This window comes from Rattus norvegicus, chromosome 15 (genome assembly GCF_036323735.1).
Source record: "Rattus norvegicus strain BN/NHsdMcwi chromosome 15, GRCr8, whole genome shotgun sequence".
Classification (NCBI taxonomy): domain Eukaryota; kingdom Metazoa; phylum Chordata; class Mammalia; order Rodentia; family Muridae; genus Rattus; species Rattus norvegicus.
The window spans coordinates 6,137,907-6,162,931 of NC_086033.1; the positions used below are offsets into that span (position 1 = coordinate 6,137,907).

The window sequence follows — 25,025 nt, forward strand, 5'->3', positions numbered from 1 at the left end:
CCCTGAAAGGTCTTGCAATTTATTATCTCTTCTGTGCAGTTACAATTGATATCATGTTTGAAGGAAACCAAAAGCAAGCAATTCTGTTTCATGACTGCTTCTATACTCCCTATAATATGGTTTTATTTCCTGGGAGATACTAGAGAAAGCCTGATGAATATTCCATTAATATGTTCAACACTCTCATCCACAAAAGAGTATATTTTAGCGGTCGCTAAATATTTGATAAGGATACAGCGTTGATAATTTTTTCATCATGAAGTTGGTATTCAGAGTTGGACACACAATCTACACTGAAAGTACAATTTTCTTTGTATCTCAGTCTGACTGGGAAGTCATTATGATGCCCAATCCCTGTGAGAATGCAGAGATCCATCTCTGCCTGAGAGCTGTGGGATTTCAGATGGTTACATCACACTTCAATAAAGAAGGTTCTTAAGAGTGACGAGTTCGAGATCACTGTTTGATTCACAAGGATACATTCGATTTACTCAAAAGTACAGGACACAAGGATTCAATATCTGTGGTGTAGATGGTCTTGCTGGCCTCCTCACAGAACCTCTTTCCCTCCTCACAGGATGCTTGCAGTTCAGTCTGCTCCACCAGCAGTTTTCTGTTCTCATTCATCAAAATCCTTACATTCTTCTTCAATTCATTGCATTCATTCAGGAGGTGGAAGTTTCTGATGCTGAATCAAAAACAAATAATGGTAAATCCCAGGCAGTTTCTATTTGCCTGCCACTCCTGCAAGTACAATCATCCCTTCAAGGGCCCCATCCCCAGGCATCTCCAGACTAGAGCCACAGTTTGCATGTTAGCACCAATTAGAGGCAGGTCAAATCCCGAGTCCGCATTCCACGGGATTCAAAGTACTTCAGAAAATCCTGACACTAGAGGGTATATATACCTCAAAGCAGAGGAAATGTTGCATACGGGTGCTTATGTGTTCATGGTATTCTAAAGTCATTGGCAGGTAGAGGGCCAATCCCCTCTGAGGGCTGATAGAAGACCCAGCAGCTATACAATCTTCCCACGTGTTTCTCATGGACCACAGATCTTTTTTTCAAAGTCATAGCTGGACAGAAATATTCCCCACCTAGTGCTGGGGTCTCCTTTCTGTCAGTGACTCACCGGTAGGAATTGTTCTCTTGTGTGAGCTCCTTGTACTTCTCCATGGCATCACTTATCCAGTTGGTCATCTTATGCATATCCATCGTTCTCATCTCATGTTGGGATTTAAGCATTGGCAATTCAATGTTCAGCCTGTGTTAGAACATGGCCCAAGGAACAAATAACTGTCTGAACTCATGATTTCACAATTAGATGAAGTGTAAATAAAAAATTTTCAATAAAAATTCAAATTCAAGGAATGGGGGCTAGGGAAGAAAGTGGAAAACTCAAAGACCACAGCAAAAACACAACAGTGAGACTCAAACCATCACTCTTCCATAGAAAATATTTCTCTGCAAGTCAGCACACATTTGTTTTGAAATAAGTAATCCTTAAAAGGCTGGTGAAGTATGGTCCTATAAAGACCCTCTGTATAGGAGGGGGGAAATTCTGAGAGCTGCATGTTTGGGAATAACAAGTGCCAAGAATTTATTCCCACAGTGACCTTTTCTAGGTCACAGTAAACCATCCTTGGATAATTAAAAAAAGAAAATAAAGTTCAAAGCAGGAAAATAAATAAATAAATAAATAAATAAATAAATAAATAAATAAATAAATGAAATCAGACTGTTCTCTGGCCTACCTAAGCCCAGTATATAACACAAACTTGCTCCTTCCTATTGGTGCTGGTTAAACTCATTATCCTGGGCATTGGACGGCAGAGCCAGGGGACCAAATGGAGGGAACAGACCTTCAAGATCTGGCCAGGTAAGCATGAAGGAATTGAACAGTTGTGTACGAAGTATAATATGTTTCCTCCAGTCTGTGCCATAGCCTTGGGTCCAACAGAAAGATGTGATGACATTTCTCTTGTTTTGAAAGCAGGGATTCTCAATCCTTGTTACATGACTCGCAGAGGCCGTAACTACTTTTTACAGGGAAGAGGATTCATAACACCTCCTCCCCTCAGGAGAGCCCTATGTGCCAGCACGGTAAACAGAAGGAGCAAAGTGCTCTGTTGATCAATGACGGCCTCCACGCACTCATCACTATCATGACCTGCAAACTGTTCATCAAACAAATCCTCAGACCCAATCAAAGGTCCCAGACTCCCTGATCCTGAGCAAAACACACACAAATACTTTCACATCCATACGTACATACCAACCCATATACAAACATAATTAGAATGCCAACTTTATCGTGGAGGTGCCATAGAATCAGTGTATAACGACCAAAATCAGAGTAAGAGTGAGGACATTCAGGCATTTCATTCACACACTTAGATGCAGCAAGTGTGACCAGGTCCTTCCAGCTGCTGAAAAAATCCAATCCAACTCCAAGGAGCTCAGGGTCAAGTACAAGAGAGGTTGACCCTAAACACACAGCACCTAGCTTCTCTCACAGGCCAGCACCTGCCAAGGCTCCTTAAAGTCCAGGATGAGAGGTGAAACACTTTCTGGATGTCTCTTGGCTTAGCAGAGAGAGCACAAGACAGTCAATAGGTTTCAGGGCATAATGACTACCTGTAGTTCAAACCATCATTGACATAAAGGTCCAGGATTCGAGAAAGTTCATCCCGCTCGAATTTACACTTCTGGATTTCAGATTTTAGTTCCTCCAAATTCTTTATACGCTTTTCATGGTTACTGATGAAATTTTCTGATGATGCCTTCCGAATAAACCCTGTAGATAGATAAACACAAATGAATGTACATATTGGATAGCCCATGGGTAGAAAAGACCATTCTGAGTCTCAAAATGGAGGTTGAGGAAGAGGAAAGGCTGGAGACTTGTTGAATCCCTGAAAGAGAAGAAAAGCTATCTCTAATGTGGACTCTTAAGCTATTTCCCTCTTCTCAACCTCCATTGCCATACATAAGCCTCACTCACTATTACATGATCCCTCATACTGAAAGATAGAATCTACCTCAGACATAAAGATTTGGGACATTGTCAGCAGATATCAGACGTGGAGCAGGTCAATCCTGGAGTTCACAGCACCATCAAACCCTAATCGTGTGTTCAAGCTTAAAGTGTCTGCGACCTCAATTCATGACTAGGGGGTGCATCCTTCCTTGTTCTTGTCATCACAGACTTAGTAACCTACAGGAATCTAGAGGATGAAGTGCTTCAGCACCCAACCATGAATGGGCACATTGTTATCCTCATAGGGCTTCCTCCTGGCATTCCTTGGCAGTAGAAATTAAAAAGCTCATAGAAAAGAAGCTGCAGGCCTGCCAATTCCTGGCTCTCTGTCAAATTACTCATCAGGACTCTTGACTCTTGGTCTGCAATTGACAAATTCCAAGGCTCCTGCTTGTAAGGCCGACTCCTGAAAGGCACAGCTCAAACCTACCTCCTGGAGGAAGTTCCCCGACTCTACCCAGTACTCACTGTGCCTTCCCCAGAATGATTTCATTCTTCTGTACTTACAAGACAGGAGGCCAGCTTTCTTCTGCCTCGGTCTGGTCTCTCCTTGATCTCCCCTCTCCTTCTGAACTAGCTTGAGCAGCTGGTGAAACATGCCTGTTTGTGAACCCAAAAGGCACCGAGGGAATCCCACAGGCAGTTTGTGTCACCACAACACTGGTGACGTCACAGAAGATTCTAGTGCTCTCTTAGATACAAGAGATTGTCCAAGGAAGACATTACTGATGATGTCACTGGGAAGTTCTATGGCCTACCTGCTACCCAGCTCTCCCAAAAGCAACCAATTTCTATGGGGCCCTTTTCTGCAGCCTCTCCTGTGACCCAGGGAATATCCTTTGGCAACTTCTCCTCCAGAGTTAGATATTTCTCTCTGCTTCATCAGATGTCATCAATGCTCTTGATGGGGAGAGTTGATTACAACCCTGAATTGGAGAAGAGATTTTTGTTGGTATCTAAATCTCTAGGGACCACAAATGAGGACGATTTCTATCAATAATAAATCTACACCTGAGACGATGCACATACATACAGTCCAATTCCCAAAGTTTTCCTGTTTCCTAGAGGCCAATATATTTCTCCTATAATTTTAATTTTATAAAACCTGGATAATATTAGCTTATTGTGCATTCCTTGATAGCCAGTACTATTTCCACATACACGTCCATGTATTTCACAAAGTCAATGTTAATAATCCTACTTTTTTCAATAAAAACTCCCTTCTCTTTGGAATATAGGGGATCAACTACAGGGTAAATATAAAATCATAAATTTCTATACCTTCTTTTACATATTAAGTAGGTCATCATCCCTTTCTCAAATATCGCCAGACAATTAAATTGGTCATCAGTGAGTAAAGGTCAACCTGGACTGCGTGTTCCTACATTGTAGCCCGACAGCCATCACTTCTCCAATATCTGTCTTCCTTAATTTCCAAGTCCAGGCATGAGGATATTGGGGGTTGCCCCTTGATACTTTACTCCTAGCAAACATAAGAATCAGCAGGATGGGCAGGGAGTCAAAGGGCCTGAGGTCAGGTTAAACCTCAATTTTAGTGGGTCCATAAGTTCAGGGGAAAGTCCATTTGGCATTGTCATCTGTGGCTTCTGTGTTCTTCTCCTAGGTTAGCTCAATCTGTGCTATGACGCCTCCTAACCTCACAGACGTAAGAGTCAAAAACACGTCTGTCTTCTCTGGGAAGGGCTTTGCCTCTGACTCCCACCTGGAGTTGGACAACATGGCTATACAAAGCTCAAAACAGAGGTGTGGAGATGATGGATGCTTCAGAAGTTTAGGGTCATTTCTTCCAAATAAGGCACATATTTTTCCAATGTAATTTTTCCTTTGTTCTTTCACTCTTGGTGGCTGGCTTCTTTCCTGGCCTGAAGTATACTGGAGTCCAATCTTTTGGATGACTGAAGCATCTTTTTTTGAGATGACAGGCCCACCAAGGGGCCTGCTGCATACAGGCTCCTATCACCAAGGAAGTTGTTGCTACAGAATCATAGCATGGTGGTAGCAGCACATGATCTCTCACAGTCTTCTCTGCTGCACTTGCTAAAAGAATAATCGGGTTTTTTTGTTTTTTAATATTTTATTGGAAATACCTACAATGCTGGTCAGAGTTGATACATGCCTTTAATCCCAGCACCCATAAAGTTTTTTTTCTTTTTTCTCTTCTTTCTTTTGCAATTGTTGTTAGAATTCCTGTTGTTTTCTTTGGTAATTCCCTCTATTTGCTCTGTACCTAGAATGTTAAGTCCACACTCTTCATGGCCCTATTCTTCATGGTAAAGATTTTGCTCATACCACCCACACCACACATGATCACATTATTTACTTTCAAAGAAGGAAAACAGGCATGAAGAAGAGAGTTAACGTGTATGGTCTCAGGTAATCAACACATCATGAGTGCAGGATGGCATCCTAGGGTTTTGGATTACCCAAGCTTCTGGTTTTGAGATTGACAGGCCTCTGCAGAAGTCTCCAGTTGAGTAGCAGAGAGTCTGGAAAGGCTGAAATAATGGCTTCCCACGCATGGAAAAGGCTGCCCTTCAGTGCCTCTGCAGCCTGAGCAGAGGTCTACCAAGAGCATAAGGGCACTTGACCAGAGCTGGTAAGGGACTGCCTTTTGGATGATCTGTGAGACCTGGATGAACAGAGGCCTCCAGAGTCCTGATAAAGGGAAGGAGAGTCACATAGATGTGCTGGAAACAATCGATCTTTGGGCTGCAAGTCGTGCATTTATCTTTGCTGTGTAAATAGTATTTGTAAGTGACAGAGGCATCCTACTTTATCATGTCTAGTCACTCTAGTTGTTAAAGTGTTAGCTAGTGTAAACATAGTAGAGTTACTACAACATTACACTGTGTCCCATTTTGTTAAAGAACTTTATTTTATTTTTTATTTATACATATTTTACTTATTCACATTGCAAGCTGCTCACTGCCCCCTGACACCCGGTTACTCTCTCCCACAATCCTTCCCCAACTCTCCTAGTATATTCTTCTCTGGGTGTATGAGGGCCAGCTATCACAGTAGATCCCTTCTTCCACCAAAGCCAATTTACCCTGTCCTGGGGCAGGTGCTGAGGATGCTGGTAATGGATGCCTTGGGCTTTCTTCATGCTCCAATTTGCTGGCTTTGGGAAGTTCATGCAGATCTGTCTGTGAACTTGGTACTTCATATAGACAGCACACAAGAAGCACTGATTTGGATAATGTTCTTGAGAGTATATTTCAATCAAACTTACTCCCACTAATATCCTAAGAATGACAAAGGTAATGGGACACTATACATCTATTCCAGGAGTTTCCATTTCTGAGAGCAGCAGAATAGAAGCCCACAAATTGGCAAAGTTAAGTGAGGTCACACAGGGGACCTAAGAGCACACTGCTGCTTTCCTAGAGTGTATCCTAGAGGCTTATGGTATCTATACACCCACAGATCCATATGCACTGAACACCAGGCTATTCATTGCTTTTGTCACTCAGTTTGCCACAAATATTAGAAATCCCAAAAGTCAGAGAATTTTGGAGGTATGAATAAGTCCCAGGGGCTGGAGTAAGCTCAAAAAGTCTGTGACAACAAAGAACTGAATGAGAATCAGAGAGACAAGATGCTCATCAAGACCATAGTCGTATCCCATTAAGAAAATATGAATAATAAGCCATCAGGTGAAAATATAAAGTAGGAGGTCAGAGCCCTAGGAGGTCTATCCTTTGCCCTCAGGGAAGCAGCCATTCTCTCAGCCATTCCAGGCCCTCGGCCACACAATCAGAGACTTCCCCAACAACTCACTGACCTTTCTCAAAGACCTATCTGGGCTTCTCCCTGAAGAATAGGACATGCAGAGTCCTTGAGGAGCCGCCAAGAGGCCTCCTCCACACAGGCTCTTTGTGGGCAAAGGAAAATGTTCCTGCGAATCTGCCATGGCAGCAGGAGTTTCAACCAGGCTGCTCTTAGTTCCAGCTCACTGGATGCAGGCCTGAGGCCATGGGGTGTCTTGGAAAGGAAGAAGCACACACTACCTCACAGCTCCCTCTGCTGGCGACTGCTAGAACTGTGATAGGACGTGTGTGTTTATTAGAAGCATCCACAAAGCTGATCAAAGTCAGCACACGCATTAATCCCAGGATTCAAAATTTATGTTAATCGTTGATGTTATTGTTTTTTGTTTGGTTTTTGTTTTTAATTCCCCCTCCACAGCTAATTGCTCTATACCTAGAATATTAAGCATATGCTCTGGAGGGACCTATTCATGTTAGGCGATGCTTTTATTCTTACTAACCACTCCACAGATGATCCCATTATTTACTTTCAAATAAGAATACATTCATAGAGAAGGAGTTAACCAGTATGCTCTCACAGAAGAAACACATCACGACTATGGAATGGCACCCCAATCTTTTGCATTTGTTATGCCTTTTAATTTTTTTCATTCTTTATTTGTTTTTAGTTACATTCAGATGTTATAGCCTTTCTCTGTTTCACACCCATATCCCCCTACCCCATCCCCCTCACCCTGTTTCTCTGAGGGTGTTCTCCCCCCCACCCAACACTTCCTGCCACCCTGCCCTGACATTCTCCTATACTGGGGCATAGAGCCTCGCAGGACCAAGGGCTTCTTCTCTCATTGATGCCCAACAAGCCAATCCTTTTCTACACATGCTGCTGGAGCCCTGGGTCTGTCCATGTGTACCATTTGAATGGTGGTTTAGTCTCTTGGAGCTGTAGTTGGTTGGTATTATTGTTGTTATGGGGTTGCAAACCCCTTCAGCTCCTTCAATCCTTTCTCTGCCTTCTCCATTGTTCTCAGTTCAATGGGTGACTTCAAACATCCGCCTCTGTATTTGTCATGCTCTGGCAGTGCCTTTCAGAAGACAGCTATATCAGGCTCCTGTCAGCTCGCACTTCTTGGCATCACCAATATTGTCTGAGGTTTGGTGGATGTATATAGACTGGATCCCCAGTTAGGGCAGTCCCTGGGTAGCCTTTCCTCCAGTCTCTGCTCCAGACTTCATCTCCACACTTCCTCCTGTGAGTATATTTGTTCCCCCTTCTGAGAAGGACTGAAGCTTCCACACTTTGGTCATCCTTCTTGAGCTTCATGTGGTCTGTGGATTGCATCTTGGGTAATCTGAGATTTGCGGCTAATGTCCACTTATCACTGAGTGCATACAATGTGGGTTTTCTTGTCATTAGGTTACCTCATTCAGGATCATATTTTCTGGTTCCTTCCATTGCTGTAAGATTTTCATGAAGTCATTGTTCCTAATAGCTGAGTACTACTCCACTGTGTAGATGTACCCCATTTTCTGTATCCATTCCTCTGTTGAAGGGCATCTGGGTTTTTCCCAGCTTCTGGCTGTTATGAATACGGCTGCTATGAACATAGTGGAGCATGTGTTTTTGCTGTATGTTGGAGCATCTTTTGGGTATTGCCCAGGAGAGGTATAGCTGGGTGCTCAGGCAGTGCAATGTTCAATTTTTGAAGAAACTCCAGACTGACTTCCAGAGAGGTTGTCCAGTTTGCAATCCTACCAACAGTGGAGGAGTGTTCCTCTTTCTCTGCATTCTCGCCAGCATCTGCTGACACCTGAGTTTTTGGTCTTAGCCTTTCTTACTGGTGTGAGGTAGATACTCAGGGTTGTTTTGATTTGCATTTCCCTGATGACTGAGGATTTTGAACATAACAGAAAGCATTTTAAGAAATGATGCTACCCTAACTGGTGGTCTGCATGTAGTTGAGTGCCAATTGATCCATTTCTATCTCTTTCTACACAGTTCAAGTCCAAGTGAATCAAGGAAATCCACATAAAACCAAACATGCAGAAGCTAATAGAAGGGAAAGTGTCACAAAGGGCCTAGAACACATTTGCACAGGATAAAGTTTTCAGAACACAATACCAAAGGGTCAGGCTCTAAGATCAACAGTAAATGTATGAAATCTCAACATTCTGAAAACTTTCTTTAAAGCAAAGGACACTGCCAATAGGTAAAACAGCAAGCTACAGATTCGGAGAAGAGTTTTACCAACCCTACATGTGAGAGTGTGCCAAAATTAAAAATAAACAAAATACTCAAAAAGGTAAACTCCCAGACAAACAAATAACCCGACTTTTAAACTGGGATAGAGAGCTAAACCAAGAATTCTCAACTGAGGTATCTCAATGCCTGAGAAACTCATCAAGAAATGTTCAACATCCTTAGTTATCAGAAAAAGGTAAATCAAACGAACCTGAGATTCTTCATTACACCAATCAGAATGGCTAAGATAGAAAACTGAGGCAGCAGCAGAGTGGGCTAGGATGTAGAGAAACTGGAACACTCCTCCATAGCTGGTGCGATTACTGGCTGTATATCAATATCAACTCTGGATATCAATGTGGAGGATCAGGAAACATTGCAAATAGCTTTACCTGAAGACCCAGCTTTACCACCCACTTCAGCGCATATACTCAAACATGATCCACAAATGACAAGGATGTGTGGATGAATATGTTCATAGCAGCCTTACTCATATTAGTCAAATGCTGGAAACAACCACGATAGACCTCAACTCAACTGAGGAATGAATATAGAAAGTGCGCTCTATTCAAACAGAGGAACAGTACTCGGGTATCAAAGATGAATACACCAGGAACTTTATAGGCAAAAGGATGGAACTGGAAAATAGTGAAGTAACAGAGATCGAAAAAGACATAACATGGGATGTATTTAGTGACAAATGGATGTTAGCCCAAAAGTACAGAAGACCCACTATACAATTCATTGATCACACGAAGGGTAACATGTCAGAAGGCCAAATTGTGGATGCTTGAACCCACTTAGAAGGGGAAGAACATAATCATGGGAGGCAGAAGGATGGAAGGACCTAGGTAGAGGCAGGGAAGGATGGACAAGGGGTGGGGGGAGTAGCAACAATGAAAAGAGACAAGAGAGAAACCCAGAGGAAAAGTGGGATAAATAACAATAAGCATCAGTGGTGGGTGGTGAACTTGGGTAACCCAAATGAAAAATGAAGAAGTCAAAATCTTTTCATTTGCAGATGACGTGATACTATTTTTAAAACTAAAAATGTATCACCATCTCTCTTTTTTTTTCCTTTTCTTTTTTTTCGGAGCTGGGGACCGAACCCAGGGCCTTGGGCTTGCTAGGCAAGCGCTCTACCGCGGAGCTAAATCCCCAACCCCAATATCACCATCTCTTAAGACTGATAAATACATTCATAAAAGCACAATACAATGGGAACACACAAAATTTCTTAGCCTTCCTTTATGCCAATCCAAATCATACCATGAGAAAATCTGGGAAAAATTCCCCTCATAATCATCTGAAAATATAAAATGAAATAATGTGGATTGAAATACTTAAAATGCAAAGACAAATATGAATTAGTTAGAGGTGATCCTAAATAGAGACAACTTGTCTCTAAAAAATTAAGTTTCTTAAAGCTGAAAATACATTCATTAAAGTAGTAGAATGCAAAATAACACACAAAACTCATTACCTTTCCTGTATACCAAAAACCAACTATGGGAAAGAAATCAGGGAAATATTCTACTCAAAATAGTCTTAAAATATATAACAAAACACCCTGGATAAGCACACTTATAAAGCATACTATTAGTAAGAAGACATATAAAGTGCCTTGTCCATATGAAGCCAGACAAGAATTTGTGGATCTAGAAGACAAGGTATGAAGGACTGCGTGTAAATCCCAGTGACTGAGAAAGCAGCCTGGAGCCAGTTGTGTTACTGAGACTTCAGACAGCTTGGCCTTTACACATGTGAGACAGCAGACTCCCATGAGCAAATCCTTAGCCTGGAAGATGTAGTTATGGTAGCCAAGAAAACACACAACTGTCCCCTCTGTCTGCCTCTTACTACTCTGATGTCCCACATCACAGGAGGGTGAATGGTCTTCCGCATACCCTGGGATGCAGCTCACAAGGGACAGCACCTGTCTTCAACAGAGCTTCATCTGAGCCTGCCCTTGGCCTGTGGTGGATGTGCAGGAAGTGAGCTGACAGGTGAAACGTAGCCTGGCTGGGTCTCAAAGTGCAGCTTGAGACTCACCCACTGTGATTGTCAACACTTCCATGTCTCCATTGGGAGGGCAGTGTCACAATGTCCTCCTACTGTCTTCTCACTCCATTCACATGCTTCGTGTGACACAAGCTCATTCACAGTTCACAGGAGGCAGCATAGCTTCAGAGCCCTCATGTCTGGCCACAGAAGCCAAGAGAGCAATGTCACAGTTCACAGTGACAATGTAGATAAGCCAGGGCATTTCCTCCAAGTTTTACTTTCAAGTGTATCCTTTTATTGCAGTTTATGCTACTCTTTCTAGAAGGCCATGTTTCGGGAGAGCATTTGGATTTTGCCCCATCCACAGTTTACAGATTACTTACATAGACTCCTAGAGGATTTCAGTGGCAAGGTTTCCCTAAAGTTGTATGCAAACTAACTGTATACACACACACACACACACACACACACACACACACACACACACGGTGCAAGGATAATAGAGACGCGCATGTTGAAGTAAAGTTAGGACAGTGGATCTAGAAGGTAAGATGTGAAGTGTTGTGCTAAAATCTAAGACCCTAGGACGGAGGATAGGAAACAATTGTGAGTGGTGCTTTCCCACAACTTGGCCACATGAACAATGAAGTATGAGACAACAGACCTGCATGGTCAAAGCCAAACCCCAGGAATGCACACAGTCTATTGAATGAGATTGCAGCTCATCTCTCTGATCTGTAAACACCTGTTCAGGTGTTTCCCACACACACTGCTATATAGCACCTGAGGGCAAGCACCTCTCCTGCATACTACTTCATTATAGTCCACCCCTAGCACCCTGAAGGGTATTTAAGAACGGACCTGATAGGTGATCTTTTGACCTAGCTGAATATGTAGCTGAAGCTGAGGATGTCAACATTCCCAGAGCTCTGTTGAGCAGTGGGTGCTGATTTACTCTGGCTCCCTTAGTAATACTTCAGAAAACCAAGGAGACAGCCTCCTCAGGCCTATTCACAGCTGCACAGGATGGAACTTGGCTTCAGAACACCCTAGTCTGAGGTATAGAAGCCAGGATGAAAACTCCATCAGCACTCAGTTGCTATGGAGATGCCCAGAATCATGGATAGATCTCTCTAGATCCCAGGACTGTAGATATAGATGCCTTGTATTGGTAGAACATGATCGTTTAGTACACCCACTTACTGCTCAGGACACCTAGAGAAGTCAGGAAGGAGCCAGTCCCGGTTCTGGTTCACTGACTAACAGTTCTTCACTGCACTAGAAAACTGCATGACACTCACACGTGTTGACTCAGAAATCTAAGGGGACCACTATCAGGGAATGGTAGTCAGAATAACTCTAGTGGAAAGCCTGAGATGATGAGGTCTCATCTAGAAGTTCTTCTCTCTCCCAGATATTAGTGTCAGACACAAACTGAACCAATCCAAAGGGGGAAGAGTCAGCTCTGAGCCGAGGATACCACACTAGTCTCTCCCTTCTTCCTAAGGACCTTTGTCTTCTAGATAAAAGGAGTAAAAGCCATGAGCTCTCAGGAAAACAGTGGTGCCCTTCCCAACTACTGGCTTCTGAAATAGAGAAATTAATGATGTAAAGGCTCTGAGTTCCAGGAACCATAACAAGCAGGAAGTCCAGCTGCTTCTTATAAGCTCCCGGCTCCAGATTTCCATACCTGGAAGCCTCAGCTCAAGGCTCTCTCCTCAAGGAACCTCCTCACCCATTGCCCAGAGCTCACTGAGCTTTCCCAAGGACCATTTATTTCTTCCTTTTTTACAACAAGACAGGAGGGCAGCTTCCTTCTCCCCAACTCTCATCTCTTCATGCTCTTTGTTCTTTCTCACAAACGGCTGCTTAGCCTGGACAACAGGTCAATTAGTGAACCATAGAGACACCGAAGGAACATCCCACAGGCAGTTGGTGCCACCACAACACTTGTGGCATCACAGAAGATGCTAGGGCTCTCCTGGATACAAGAGATTGTTCAGGGAAGGGTCTACTGACGACGTCACTGGGAACTGCCAGGGCCTCCTGCTAACCAGCTTTCCTTATGGTGACCAGATTCTGAGGTGCCATCTCCAGGAGGCTCTCCAGTGACACAATGGAACCCTTTCCATGTCTCCTCCCTCTAAAGCTAGAGATTTCTCTTTGCTCCATTAGTAGTTACATGCTCTGAAAGGGCAGATTGCGTCAGGGACCTGGCATGGGGAGAAAGATCAAGGGACATGGGGTGGAAGATTCTTCTGGATAATAATTTTATTCCCAGATCCAGTTCTGTGACATACATTCCAATTTCCTAGGTTTTCCTGTTTCCCAAAAGTCAGTATTTCCCTCCAGACCTTTAATTTATTGGATATTGGATTTCATTTTCTTATTGTGCATTCCTTCCAAGGTGTCTTTCTTTTTATATATTCATGGATGTGTACTCACAAAGTCTCTGTTTTGCATCCCTCTGTTGCAATGATCTTGGTAACATAGTTAATCCAGTTACACAGTGAATATACACCTTTAAATGTTGTGCACCTACTTCAGATGATAAACTTCCGGATCCTTTCTCCAAAAAATAACCAGATATCAGTGAGCAAAGGACAACGTGGACGGAGATTGGTCCTCTGCAGTTCCATTAGACGTCACTTCTCTAGTGTCCACCTTCCTGAGTTCCCAGGGCCAGGCCTGAGGGTGTTAGAGTTTGGACCATGATCCTGTATTCATGCCAAACGTAAGATCCAGGAGGTTGGGCAGGGAGTGGAAGGGCTTGAGGTCAGGTGAAAGCTAAACTTTAATAGGTCCAGAAGTTCTGGAGGGAGTCTATTTGGCATTGTCATCTGTGGCTTCTACATTCTTGACCTAGTTGTGAGGAATCCATGTTAAAATTCCACCTAACCTCATAGCTGTAAGAGTGTAAAACATCGCCACGTAGGTCCTTTGCAAATTGCTTTGTCCTTTTCGATGCCCAGTTGGCTCATGCAGTTTCACTACCACTAGGTCCAAATTAGGGGATATTGTTGATGGATTTGGAGGTTCACTGGGTCTCTCTGATAGTCAAAGTCATAGACTTTATGGAGAACTGGAAGGACAGGATTTCAAGAATAAAATAGTTGAAGAATTCTGCCAAGTGCTGACCTCTAAGACTTAGAAGCAATGGGGGGGTGTATTCTAAACATATTATTATATGGCTCAATCCCTCCTTGTATGGAGTACAGCAGGCCCAAAATAAGAAAAGAGCCTTTCCACCCTTCCTGGACTCTAATGAGAGTTTTCATAGTCTTTCCTTTAATGTCTTGTTCATTATTTCCACCTGCCCAGAATTCTGCACAACAGAGACTCCAAACTGTGCATACATCTTTGATGGTTATTCAGAGGCTTTGGCTGTGAGAGCTGGGCTATTATATGGCAGCATTTCTAGTAAGTGGCAAAATTAGGGGGAAAGTTCCTAGCAGAGCTTTCTAGTTGCTCTATGATCAGTTTCAGTCCGATGTAGTGAGCTTCTACTCACCCAGAAAAGGTATCAATAAAAACAAGCAGGTACTTTTATCTTACTCTGAGGCCATGTGTCAGTTAATTCAGGTTCTCATAATTTATCATAGCGTTGGCTACCTGTATGCAATCCTTTCTGGGTAAATGATCTCTGTTTTTTATTTACATAGGTGTAAATGTGAAATCTGGCTTTGATATCTCCTTCTACACTGTCCAGTGTATGTGGGTATAACATACCTTTGTGTTGGCAACTCAGAGAGTTCTGTGGACCCAAGACAAGTAGTCTGGTAAAGCTGAGTTACCAGAACCTGCCAATTGTTTCTGGAAGAATGATCTTTCCCTCTGGTGTTCACCACCAACCTCTGGCGTCAAGCTATATATTTGATTCTTTTGCATCCTCGCCTCTTAGTTATACTCGAAATACACAAGATCTAAGGCACAGACCACATGAAAATCAGGAAGGATGAGCAAAAGGGGATGCTTCACTCCTTCTTTAAAGGGGGAACAAAAATATCCATAGGAGGGGATAGGGAGGCAAATTTTAGAGCAGAGAATGAAGGAACAGCCATTCAGAACCTGCCCCACATGTGGTCTACACACACACACATATATATATATAGATATAGATATATATAGATATAGAGATATAGAGAGAGATTGATATAGATATAGATAGATAGATATAGATAGATAGATAGGTATAGATATATAGATATACATAGATATATAGGTAGATATAGATATAGATATAGATATAGATATAGATATAGATATAGATATAGATATAGATATAGATATAGATATAGATATCCACCAAAACTAGATAAGAGGGATGAAGCTAAGAAATGCAGCCTGACATGAACCAGATATAGATCTCTCCTGAAAGACACAGCCAGAACATGTCAAATACAGAGTCAAATGCCAGAAGCGAACCACTGAACTGAGAACGGGACACCCATTGGAGGAATTAGGGAAAGGACTGAAGGAGCTGAAGGGGCTTGCAACCCCATAAAAACCAACCAGAGCTTCCAGGGACCAAACCACTGCCCAAAGACTACACATGGACTGACCCTGCGTAGGTAACAGTAAATAGCATTGTTGGGGCAACAGTGGAAGGGGAAGCCTTTGGTACTTTCAAGGTTGAACCCCCAGTGTTGGGAATGTTGAAGAGGACAGTAATGGGGGTTGGACGGGGAGGGGACACCCATTTAGAACGGGAAGGGGAAGGGTTAGGGGGCTGATGGACAGGAAACCGGGAAAAGGAATAACATTTGAAATGTAAATAAGAAATGCCCAATTTAATAAAAATGGGAGAAAAAGAATAACAACAAAAAAACCAACAAAAACAATAAAGAAAATGTTCCAGGGGCAGTGCAGGGGAATAGTGGTGAACAATAAGGGGGATGTATAGGGGATACACATATGGGGAAGGGAGAGGGAAGGGAATGGGGGCTTAAGGAAGGAAACAAGGAAGGGGAATAAAGTTTGAAATGTAAGTAAAGAAATATATCTAATAAAAATTTTAAAAATATCGTTCCTCCAAAATTGGTGGAATTCAATAAATCTGCAGTAATAACCGATGCTATATTACAAGGAATGCAGAGGCATACAGCTCCGTGTGTCCTGATCGCTTTTTATATTCCCCTACTGAATGGTTTTATTTCCTCTAATGTATTAGAGAAATACTTCTGTGTCTCCTTTGTTTGTCATTATAAAGGAAGCTAAATTTGTGAGCACAAGGATAAAGCAAGGATATTTTTCATCATGAAGGTGGGTTCCACAGAGCATGACAAACTGTCTACATCAAGAGCACAGTTTCCTGTGCAGCTCTGGCTGGCTGTGAACTGATGGTGAAGCCTAAGCCGCATGAGACTTGCAGAAAACCACTGTTGCCTTACACTTGTGCTGTTACAGGAGGAAGAACCACACACGACTCAGGACAGTCTTGTGAGTGAAGGGTTAAAGGTCACATTGTTATTTTTAGGCAAACATTAATTTATTCAAGAACATTTTAAAGTGGGGAGTCAATGAGCTCAATGTATATAGCATTAGGAATATAGCATATTAATTAAAAAACTAAAGTTAACAAATAAATAACAAAACTTCAAACGTAAACAAATAAAACCAAATGCATAAAACCAAACTTCAAACTAAAAACAAATATAACAAGTAAATTAGTCAGCATTCAATTCCTGCTGTTTCTTCAACATATAACTCCAGCCTGTTGCTGGCCTTGCAAACACAGCAGAACGGCAGGTAAGATGGTAAAAATCTCCTCAAGAGGAATGTAGACCTGCCTCACTCGGAGTGGTTGGTTGTTGATGGACAAGTCGTCAAAAGGTTAAACGTGAGGCATGTTCCAGGCCACATCTCAAGGTCTTTCAAATTTAGCCCAAGATTGGTATGGTTACAAGGACTGAGATGTGGGAGGTGGTGTCAATCTTTGCACCCTCAGTGCTCCTGGTGGACAGTTCTGTCTCTGAGAGTTGTAATCCTGCTCTGTGCCCTGGGAAAGCTTCTGCTGCAGTGTTCAGACCTAGGGGTGGAAAAGGCCTGGTGAGAACCTGCCATGTCACTTATCCCCTACACAGCAGCACAATTCAGCAGGATAATCCAGGATGATCTTTCATCTGAGGTCATTCTCTCATGCCCAAGAGAGAAGGGTAAGAGATCCCACAGGCCTGCATATTTTCCCAGCTTTTAAAACTGCTAAAAATTAAACAGTGAACAGCAGATAATTCCAATCATACATATACATTATATTTTAATATCATGTAGCAATGTCTCAATGTCAGATGAGGAGAGATATGAACAAACTAGAAAACAATAGGAAGGCCTTGGAAGTCTGGCCATCACTGAAATGAAGACTATTATTATTCCTCCAAGCAGGAATATGCCTGGGGTCCACATGACAACCTCAAAATCTGCAAAGACCCCGAGAAACAATATCTCAAGAAGTACATGCACACCGAAGTGATATTATACTTGGCAAGAATATGCTGCATGGAAATCTTGCCGAGGGTAGGCATTGAAGTCCAAAGGAGATACTCATGCAGAAAATAAACTATACCACTCCTTTGTTTATGTGTATCGTAAAACTATTTGTGGGGAGACCTAAAGGCACTGGGCTCAGATAATACAAGAGAGCTCAGACTGGAGGGATCAGTACACAATAGCCAGAATCTCTATGGATCACATACACTTCATGGACGGAATTTCTTTTAAAATGGACAAGAAAAATATTCTGAGCTGCTCCCAGGTGACAGGTGCTGAGAACTATGGAGAAAGTCACACACCCAATAAGACAGTTTATAAGTACAGGGAATCTACTTGGGTCCTCTCATCCTGTGCTTTCAAATCCTCTCAGTGACACCGAAATGATGCTGCATCTTCTCAGACAAGGCCCTTTGCTCAGTGACCAGTTTTTGCTGATTCAGGGGGTCCTGCAGACTTTCCTCCATTCTCTCCTCATCCTGGTCATTAGAAGATTATATTGTCCATGGAGACATACATGTATACAGACACAGACAGACAGACACCCAGACATACACACTTTTGAACTCACCCAAATATATTTGTTCACATATACAAGCAGAGTATTTTGCAGAATGTGGTTAGTTTCCCAGTTAATGGTAATAGAAGGGATCACCCAGTCTACTATTGTGGCATAAGAAAAAAAAAACCTGGAGTGGGGTAAGTACACAGTGAGCATAGCCTAAAGACAGCTCAGCCAATAAAGTGTATTCCCCTGAAAATCAGAAATTAGAAATGTGACATCTAGGCCTGTTAGCCAAGCCTGCTTAGCAAGGTCACAAGGCCGTGCACAGGAGGCTGATTTCAGGAAACAGAGCACTGGGGGGGTGGGGGGGGGAGCAGGTGAGCCTCTTCAGTCCTCTGCTCACTGTTTCCCAGTGCATGCAAAGTGAGCTGCATTTTTCAATATGAGGTCCCTTTACCATACAGTACCTGACAGGGGAAACAAACTACTAGAACAAACAGCTAGGAAATCTCCATAACCACAATCCAAGGTAAAACTTGTACTGGGATGCTATCAGATATAATTCGAGTAAGAGAAGGCTAATTCAAAGCCAAATGCTGGCAGGTATAATCAAACTCAGCCACAGTCCATGGAAGGGCTGGACAACATTGTACCTTTTCACTTTCTGACTGGTGGACATCTGGATAATTTTGCTTCATGGCTGTTCTGAGGTGAACCACTAAACACTAATGTGCCACAGTTTCTCTGCTCACACCTACTTCTTCTTCTGGAATCGCTGTGTCAAAAGGTTGAACTTTCACAAGAGTTGTACACAGCTTCTCACAGGGCTACCCATTTGACACCTCCAGCAATGTCTGAGGGTCATCACTGTTCTAAACCCTCCTTACAGATGATTTTCACTCAGATCAAATGATTTTGAATAACAATGGTTAAGAGTGCCACAACACAACACAGGGTGAGTGCTTTGGACGATTTTGAGCCTAAGTTTCTGTCTGAGGCAAAGATGTGATTCCACCTCAGCATAACTCCTCGACATCTTCTGCTTGCAGATTCAACTCTAAGCAAATTAATCTTTCAATTAACAAATTCCAGGCCAAACTCCAAAGCCAAGGTATATTCAACCAAGTTTAGGCCAATCTGGAAAGAAAGTGGTGGCAGGTAACGATTAACATAACCAGGATGCTGAGAAGACACAACAAGCCACATGACCTTCCAGTGTTACTATACACCGAGAGCAAAGAAGGCAGAAGAGCTCTGAGTCATCAGTTTCTATACTGAGGTATATAGATTTCACACAGCAGCCTCTCCTCACATCCCTGTACCCTATTCAAGTTTTCTCCAAGTAATATCAATGTTTATGAATAGTTTTCCCAGTGTAAATAGTTTGAATAGTGATCAAGACCCCATTAAGAACAGTTTAAAATGTAATTGGAAAGATTATGTTTTCTCTTCTTCTTTCTCTCTCAGAGTGTTTGTGGTGTGTGTGTGTGTGTGTGTGTGTGTGTGTGTGTGTGTGTATACTTTTACATGTTTCTAAATATGCACATATAGACTTATACAATATATATAAATATATATATATGTCTGTGTTCAGAAACTTGATGACTTCACACACACATGTGAAAAAGCACACATATACACACACTTATATATATAAGACCCCCATATCACAAACAATTAAAACAAACAACTTCCAAAGTACAATATGCACCATAGTCATAAACATGATCACACATATATGTGCCCACAGACACACAAAAAACACCCCCCCACACACACAGAGTCAGAGAGAGATGGAGAGAGGGAGAGAGGGAGAGAGGGGGAGAGGGGGGGAGAGAGAGAGAGAGAGAGAGAGAGAGAGAGAGAGAGAGAGAGAGAGAGAGAGAACAGATATCATAAGTGAGAAGCAGAAAAGAATGGGGAGGCCATCATGCTGGAAGAACAGTTGTTGAATAGAGATGAGGCAAAGGAAATGTGTCAAGTGAGAGCTTAGACACTGCTATCCATCCCTTATAGAGTAAACCTGTGTAGGGAATGCACTTCTTGGGCACACTAGGATGAGAGAGCTGGACAAAAGTATCCCTCTAATCCTCACATATCTCACACAAACCCTCACCCTGAGAGAAGTCTTTCCTACATCCCTGTTCATCCAGTCAGCTCCAGGACATAAGCCACAGGAAAGAACACTAAAACACTGACATAAAACAGGACGGACAAACTGCTTCTCAAGCTCTGTCACTGTAAACCACGATTTGGACAGGCAAAAGGGACCATTTTCAATGTACAGGGAAAAGGAGAGAAAGTCCACAAGCCCCATCATGATTGACAATGAGAACCATTCTTTTGGCAATTGAACTAAACTCTAATCAGTTCTGTGCACTACAAAGACGGCTACCACATGGCATCCCTCTAGCATAATGGCATGTAAGTGTGCAGTGTGTGATCAACAGATCCCCCTTAAGGAAATGCATTTTCTAGTTGAGCAGGAGGATTTGGTTGTCAATCCTCCAGTTTCTTGCATGAAGCTAACATCACAGAAAGTTTTGTAAATGGTCAAAGAGATGAACAACTGGATGAGACCTAGGAGAGCGTCTGGATAAGTGGGAGAAAGTTTAAACTGGCTTGACTTGGTTTATGGTTAGATATCAGGAAAACCTGCCCTTGATGCATAATTCATCCTACCTGAGGCTGCTTGTTACGTGGATTTTCATACTGGCTTCCCCACAGAACCTTGTTGTTTCCTTAATGGACTCTTCCAGTGCAATCTGTTCCCATAGAAGCTCCCTGTTCTCATGCCGTGCTCTCTGGGCATTGTTCTTCAGCTCAAACAACTCAGTTAGGAGGGGGCAGAAGCTGCGGCTGACACACAAAGAAAAAATGGTGACTCCCAGCCAGTCTCCAACTTCCTCCCACATCTCCATGTCCATTACTCCTTCTAGGGTCCTGATCCAAAGAGAGCCCAGATTATAGTCCAAGTCCACAGTAGCCATGGAGCATGACCTAGAGACAGGTCAAATGGAGAAAAGAGCCACATTCCAGAAGACTCAGGGCACTTCTCAAAAACCTGACACCATTGATTCAAGTTTTTCCCAGAAGAGGACATAATCCCTATGTGTGCTTATTTGTCCATTTTATTAGAATGTCGCTTGGAGGCCAATCTTTCTGTGTCCTGTGTGTCCTAGAGCCTTCCTTAGAGACAGGCTTCCTGGTCTGCTTCAAACACTATAAAGCCTGATCCTCACTTTACTTCAAACATAAGAATGGGCTGACACATGCTGTGCCCTGTGCTGGGGTCACAGCCTTGTAAGTTACTCACCAGTACCAGTCATTTTCCAGTGTGAGGTGTGTACATTTGACCAAAGCTCTATTGACCTGCTCGCTCATTTTCTTCATGTCAGTCATCACTTCCTCGTGCTGCATCGTGAGCATCTCGGACTCAAAGTTGTTCCTGTGGTAGGGCATGGTCCAAGGATGAAATAACATATGAATGAAGGATGCAAGAATTACATGAATTCAGACTGAATCCTGAAGTACCCCAGCCTAGGACATGCCACACCCTTGATCCTTGGTACTGGGTCCATTTGGTATTTACTAAGTTTATTATTATGGACACAGGGACAGCAGTGCCAGCAAACAAAAGGAGGGAGCTGATTTGCTTGAGCTCCCTGAGGGTGTTTGAAGGAATAGACTAGCTTGCCAAGAAATTTGGAGGACCCTGTGCCACGATCCAGGCTCCAACTGAAACCCATGAAGACTATTGTCCTGTTCTTAGGTAACAATTCTCAATCATAGAATCTATTGCTACATGAAAACCCAAAGGAACATGAACAGTATTTACAGGGAAAAGAATTTATAACACACACCAGGAGATTCCCATGTGCGTCCACCTGAGCAGATGTGAAATGTTCTACTGCTCACTGTGAGGCTCTCACCCTCATCATTATCATGCCATGAAAATTGACACAGGATAATTCTCAGGCCAAATCAGAACATAGAATACCCAGATCTTAAGTTATACACACAAACGCACTCATATACAGACACACACACAAACTTACACAAAACTCTCTCTCTCTCTCTCTCTCTCTCTCTCTCTCTCTCTCTCTCTCTCTCTCTCAAATACAATTAGAATGCCAATTAAATATAAGGATGTGGCATTATCTCCAAATACAATGAATAAAATCAGAGAAAACCAGTGATCGCCTGTTGTCAGTCCAGTCACACACTGTGAGGCAGCAAGTGGGATTGGGTCCCTCCAGCTCTTCACAGGACCTATTGAACCCAAAGCACCTCCACGTCAATACAACAATGATTGGTCATAATCAGAGCACCTAGAAATTCCCACAAGCCAACACCTGTCCAGTCTCCTTAAACCACACAATGAGAGCTCACACACTACTACCCTCACTCCCAGACTGTGATTCAATCAGGACACAGGCTATGATTTACGTTTGTAGGAATTAAAATAGCCTGTTCCACCATCCCATTCCCATCTGAACTTCACATTCTGATGCAATCAGGAAAGTGCTTTTGACCATGAGGACACCCTGGAGTTGTAGCCTACTGTGATGTGAGGAAATGTGGATTTAACAGAACTTGCATTGTGACTACCTGTCATTTAAATTCTTTCCCGGGTAATCGGCCAGGATACTCCTGAGTTCATCTCTCTCCTTCTGCATCTTCTGGAGAGCAATTTTGATGTTCTCCAAACGCTTCATTCTCTCCTCTTCAACAGGTGTCGTGGAGGGTTGGGACGATGCCTTCTGATCAAACTCTGTAGGTAGATAAATACCAGTAAACAGGCATATATGTGGACACAGTGTCAAGAAAAACTATGCTTACTCTAAACAGAAGTCTGAGGATGAACAGTTCTACAGATACAGTGAATCCCTGACAGAGCAAGAAAGCTATCTTTAAGCTGAACTCAGCTAGTTCCCTGTTCCCACCATCATAGCCATATGATGACATATGCCATCATAGATATAGACCACACCTCCTAAATCCATTCCTCTGTCACTGAAATTCTAAAGCTGGCCTAAACAAGAAGAATTGGAGGACCTTCTCAGCTAATGTCTGATGTGAGGCAGGTAAGTCCTTGAGTTCAAACTGCTTAACATCTTGAATCCCTAATCATGTGTGTTCAAGGACAAAGTAACTGAGACCTTGATATATGACCAGGAGAGTATCCCTCTTGGCATCAATTACCCAAGTAATCTACAGGACACTGCTGAGAATGAAGTGTTTCAACAGCCGATCCTGGAAGAGACACTTTTTTATTCTTATAAAGGCTCATCCTGGTATTCTTTGACACTGCCCAGGACACTAAAGAGATCCAAGGAAAGCCCCTTGACATATAACAGTTCTTGGTTTTCTGTCAAACTAATGATCAGAAATTATTGTGTCTGGGTCAGCCATTAGGAAGACTGAGGCTCTAAATCATACATCCTACTCCTGGAAGGACCAACACAAGCCAACCTCCTCTAGGGAGCTCCCCTTGCGCTGCCCAGTACTCACTTGACCTCCTTAAGGACCTTTCCATTCGTCTTCTTCTCCAACATGATAGAAGGCTGGCCTCCCTCTGCCTTGGTCTGGTGCCTGCATGGATATGATTGTCCCTCCGAAAGAGACTGAGGATCCTGGAGAACATGCCTCCTCGGGAACCCATTAGGAAATGAAGGGAAATCGCTCAGGCAGTTGGTGTCACCACAACACTGCTGACATCACAGAACATTCTAGTGTCTCCTGGATACAAGAGAATTTCCAGGGAAGACACTACCGGTGATGTCAGTGGGAAATGCCATAGCTTACTTGCTAACTACCTCCACCCAGACTGACCAGTTTCTGCAGTGGCTTTTCCAGAGACTCACTTTTGAGCCAGGAACACCCATTCGCTCACTCTCCTTCCAGAGCTTCAGAGTTCTCACTCCTTCATTACAACTCAGTTGCTGAGGAGAGGGAGAGTTGTATCAGACCTTGAAATGGATAGAACATCTTTGTTAACAGCCAAAGGTCTAAAGACCGTGGATGAGGGATATTCTTCTTCCTGAAATGTATAAACCCAGTGTCCATGCATGTGACATATAGTCCAATTTCTACAGTTGTTACTGTTCCCCAGAGGCGAATATTTTTTTCCTTCACCTTTAAATGTATGCAAGTTGGAGTATGTTGTTTCATGGAGTGTGCCTTGAGAGGGGTCATGGTTTCAATATATTCACCCATGTTTTTTCCTGAAATCTCTGTCTTACCATCCCATTTTGTGCAATGGAAACTCCCTTTTCCTGGCAAAAAAGCTTCTCAGGTATAGAGCAAACATCAAATTGTAAACTTTCTGTCCATTCTTAAAGTTAAAATCCCCAAAAGTGAGGGAGGAACTGAGACCCAAGCGAGAGCCATGGAGGGGCAGAATGCAGAGGTGCTGCTGGCCAAGGAAGAGCAGGAGGAAGCAGAGAAGCTGTAGCACATCATGGTGCACTGGGAGCTAGAATTGGAGTTCGACCTGGGCAACCTGCTGGCTTCACTCTGAGGACCTACAGGGTGCTTAACCATCATTTATAACTCAGTATCTGGTGTCTCTCTGGCCACCGTTGGAACTGCATTCAGAGGAACCACAGACAAAAGTCATCCAAAGAACAATTCACCAAAATAAATAAAAATTAGTACATTTTTCTTTCAAAAAGGCATACAAATGTATAATCAAGTTAAACAAAACCCAAGGAAACACAAGAAATGAAATATTTCACAACAACCCAAGAGTGCAAGAAACAGTATTAAAACAATCTCTTAGGGGTTGGGAATTTAGCTCAGTGGTAGAGCAAGGCCCCGGGTCGGTCCCCAGCACCAAAAAAAAAAAAAAAAAAAAAAAAAAAAAAAAAAAAAAAAAAAAAAAAAAAAAAAAAGAAAAGAAAAGAAAAAAAAGACCAATCTTTTAAATCTATAATAATTCTATATGTATTTCTTGAAA

General features: G+C 42.7%; 2 protein-coding genes across 2 annotated transcripts; both read right to left on the reverse strand.

Annotated features, from left to right (window-relative positions):
* Positions 1-462: 462 nt before the first annotated feature.
* LOC134481939 (uncharacterized) lies at positions 463-13,108 on the reverse strand. Its single transcript, XM_063274757.1, has 5 exons — positions 12,764-13,108; positions 3,547-3,965; positions 2,637-2,796; positions 1,132-1,263; positions 463-688 (listed from the first exon to the last, which is right to left on the reverse strand). The coding sequence occupies exons 2-5, from the start codon at positions 3,635-3,637 to the stop codon at positions 469-471; spliced, it is 603 nt and encodes a 200-aa protein (XP_063130827.1). The 5' UTR covers positions 3,638-3,965; positions 12,764-13,108; the 3' UTR covers positions 463-468.
* A 3,431-nt stretch (positions 13,109-16,539) lies between these two features.
* On the reverse strand, positions 16,540-23,840 carry LOC134478853 (uncharacterized). The gene is made up of 5 exons (XM_063274758.1): positions 23,579-23,840; positions 22,676-22,838; positions 21,381-21,512; positions 20,747-20,923; positions 16,540-17,101 (listed from the first exon to the last, which is right to left on the reverse strand). Exons 1-5 carry the CDS (start codon positions 23,727-23,729, stop codon positions 17,017-17,019), a joined length of 708 nt encoding a protein of 235 aa, XP_063130828.1. The 5' UTR covers positions 23,730-23,840; the 3' UTR covers positions 16,540-17,016.
* Between the last annotated feature and the right edge of the window lie 1,185 nt (positions 23,841-25,025).

Bases quoted from the DNA above. Each gene is read 5' to 3' on its own strand.
- LOC134478853 (XM_063274758.1), bottom strand. From the start codon at position 23,729: ATGGGTTCCCGAGGAGGCATGTTCTCCAGGATCCTCAGTCTCTTTCGG. The intron at 22,839-23,578 runs GTGAGTACTGGG...ATCTACCTACAG, and splicing joins AAGGTCCTTAAGGAGGTCAA to AGTTTGATCAGAAGGCATCG. The intron at 17,102-20,746 runs GTAGGATGAATT...TTCCACCCCTAG, and splicing joins CACGTAACAAGCAGCCTCAG to GTCTGAACACTGCAGCAGAA.
- LOC134481939 (XM_063274757.1), bottom strand. From the start codon at position 3,637: ATGTTTCACCAGCTGCTCAAGCTAGTTCAGAAGGAGAGGGGAGATCAA. The intron at 2,797-3,546 runs GTAAGTACAGAA...ATCTATCTACAG, and splicing joins GAAAGCTGGCCTCCTGTCTT to GGTTTATTCGGAAGGCATCA. The intron at 1,264-2,636 runs GTAGTCATTATG...GTTCTAACACAG, and splicing joins AATGATGGTTTGAACTACAG to GCTGAACATTGAATTGCCAA.